This window comes from Olea europaea, unplaced genomic scaffold (assembly GCF_002742605.1).
Source record: "Olea europaea var. sylvestris unplaced genomic scaffold, O_europaea_v1 scaffold20130, whole genome shotgun sequence".
In the NCBI taxonomy this organism is placed as follows: Eukaryota; Viridiplantae; Streptophyta; class Magnoliopsida; order Lamiales; family Oleaceae; genus Olea; species Olea europaea.
This window is the reverse complement of record NW_019238018.1, coordinates 1-1,957: the sequence shown is the minus strand read 5'-3', so window position 1 is coordinate 1,957 and position 1,957 is coordinate 1. Positions and strand designations below refer to the sequence as shown.

The 1,957-nt window shown below is 32.5% G+C and overlaps 1 protein-coding gene across 7 annotated transcripts; it reads right to left on the bottom strand.

Moving 5' to 3' along the window:
* Positions 1-527: 527 nt before the first annotated feature.
* On the bottom strand, positions 528-1,945 carry LOC111379643 (purple acid phosphatase 15-like). 7 transcript variants are annotated; one of them, XM_023003065.1, is made up of 4 exons: positions 1,637-1,945; positions 1,211-1,330; positions 1,031-1,095; positions 528-771 (listed from the first exon to the last, which is right to left on the bottom strand). In XM_023003065.1, exons 1-3 carry the CDS (start codon positions 1,898-1,900, stop codon positions 1,066-1,068), a joined length of 414 nt encoding a protein of 137 aa, XP_022858833.1. In that variant the 5' UTR covers positions 1,901-1,945; the 3' UTR covers positions 528-771; positions 1,031-1,065. The 7 variants fall into 7 exon arrangements, with proteins under 7 accessions (XP_022858833.1, XP_022858834.1, XP_022858835.1 ...); XM_023003066.1 differs by having other exon boundaries at positions 1,031-1,049; XM_023003067.1 differs by having other exon boundaries at positions 1,031-1,046.
* Positions 1,946-1,957: the final 12 nt, after the last annotated feature.

Here is a 1,957-nt window from a genome sequence, read left to right as displayed (position 1 = left end):
AAATATCATAAAACAATTCCTCAAAATTTCAAATTAAACGTATTTTTTAGTTTTCAATTTTGAGAAACAATTTTTCAAAATGACAAATCAAAATGTTTTTAGCAATTTTAAAATAGACCCTCAAAATGGAAAATTGAAAATGAACTTCAGTAATCTAACTCAAAACCAGCTCATGATATGTAGTGTTTACGTGCGGATGAACTAGACGGTTAAAATTAATTATTTTGTCCATGACTTCATCCGAAATCAATTTTTCCTAAATTCCAAACTTTCAATAATGTCTATTATTTATTCTACGTTTTTTTCTTTTTGAACATAAAATCGTTATCGTAGCATGAGTCGTGACGTCACATTAAGTCCTTTCTAACAGTCAAACGGAGCACAAAACCTAAGAATTTTGGCTGATCAAGGACATGTTTGATAAAGCAGATTAAATAGTATTGGATATTAAAATAAGAAAAAGAAGTTAATTTTTTTCTATACAATTTAATCATATCCAGTGGACTGTATTTTGTACAAAACATGGGTTGACCATCGTCATCGTGTAAAATTTATTCCCAATTACAAATTGAAACTAAACCAATTACTGGAAAAAGTATTCATGAGAAGGGGGTCCACTTTTTTTTTTTTTTCTTTTTTTCAAATCATCAAATATTGATGTAGGAATAGAATAAAGAGCAGGAAATAATACCACAAAAAGCTACTAAATGAAGGATTTCTCAGTTCAGTTACTACATTTGCTTGTGGGGCCTGTGACTTGATATTACTGCCCTGTAACAAATAAGCAACATTGAGAAGTTATCAACTCCATTCATAAAAGACCTTCACTTCACATTATTCATAAAAATGAATTACAAGTTCTGAATAATATACAGCCCCATTCAGAAAGACTGCAAAGAACAAAAAGAATGAAAGAGTTTCCATAGTTCTGAACATGTAACCTGGATTAATTTTTACAATACTTTCATAAGTGAATACGTTGTGCTTAATAGTTTTACCCCTTATTCTGTGAGCCATGGATGCACCTTACCTTTATTGAATACTTTCTGCTGCAAAATACAAATGTCAACAATCACTTCCCATCAGTCTTAATAACTGTTTGAAAAGAGGTTTAAAAAAATTTCAATTATTGCTTCAAATCAACATTCTTTAGTTACTCGTAAACCATGATTCGTTTCGTAAAGGTCTTCGAGGAAATTTGTAGGCTTACCTTTGAACTATTGGAACACAATTCAGGTTGTCTAACAATATATATTTGATCACCATGGCTGTCTTGGTAAATATCCTGATTCCTATGCCAAGTCCATAGTGCATATGTAGAATTTACAAACTGCATAGTTCAAGATGGAAAAAGGAATAAAATTGATATCTTGGAGATAAACATGAAAGCAGTACTCAATTTCAAAGATAGAAAAAGTGCAGAAGCTAATGTAGAAGTCATAGTTATACTCAATTTCTGCGTATTTACAGTATCAACCGTAAATTTAATAGATTATCAGTTCCAATCTATATCTTTTAAGCTTAATTGTCTGTCCACATTTTTAAATCCCTACTGCAAAACAGATAGCTGAAACTTGGGGCCAAATATGCAGAAATTTATCAATAGAATATTTAAGCTCCCAATCTCAGACTTTACCTCAAGAATTCCATGTCCAAAGCTGCTCTCTCTGTAGGCACTCCACTCAGGTTGTCTATCCCAGCAGAATTTTCCTTTTGCAGGGCCAAAGGAGAAATTCATATGACATACACCTCCAAATTCTGGAATATTGTCACTGGCAGAGGGACATTTTCCAGGATCGTCTGCATGATCAACATCAACCTTCTCAATGTTACCGCCATCTCCAACTGTTATATAAACAGGACCACACGAATCCAAAGTATAGTTGAAGACTCTGTTCATCCTCTCATAGGCATGCACCTAAGAAGAAGTAATTCCCTTTTTTTAGTAAAATGCAAT

Bases quoted from the DNA above. Each gene is read 5' to 3' on its own strand.
- LOC111379643 (XM_023003061.1), bottom strand. From the start codon at position 1,900: ATGAACAGAGTCTTCAACTATACTTTGGATTCGTGTGGTCCTGTTTAT. The intron at 1,331-1,636 runs GTAAAGTCTGAG...TGAACTATGCAG, and splicing joins TTGGACATGGAATTCTTGAG to TTTGTAAATTCTACATATGC. The intron at 772-1,210 runs GTAAGCCTACAA...TATTTGTTACAG, and splicing joins TGTGTTCCAATAGTTCAAAG to GGCAGTAATATCAAGTCACA.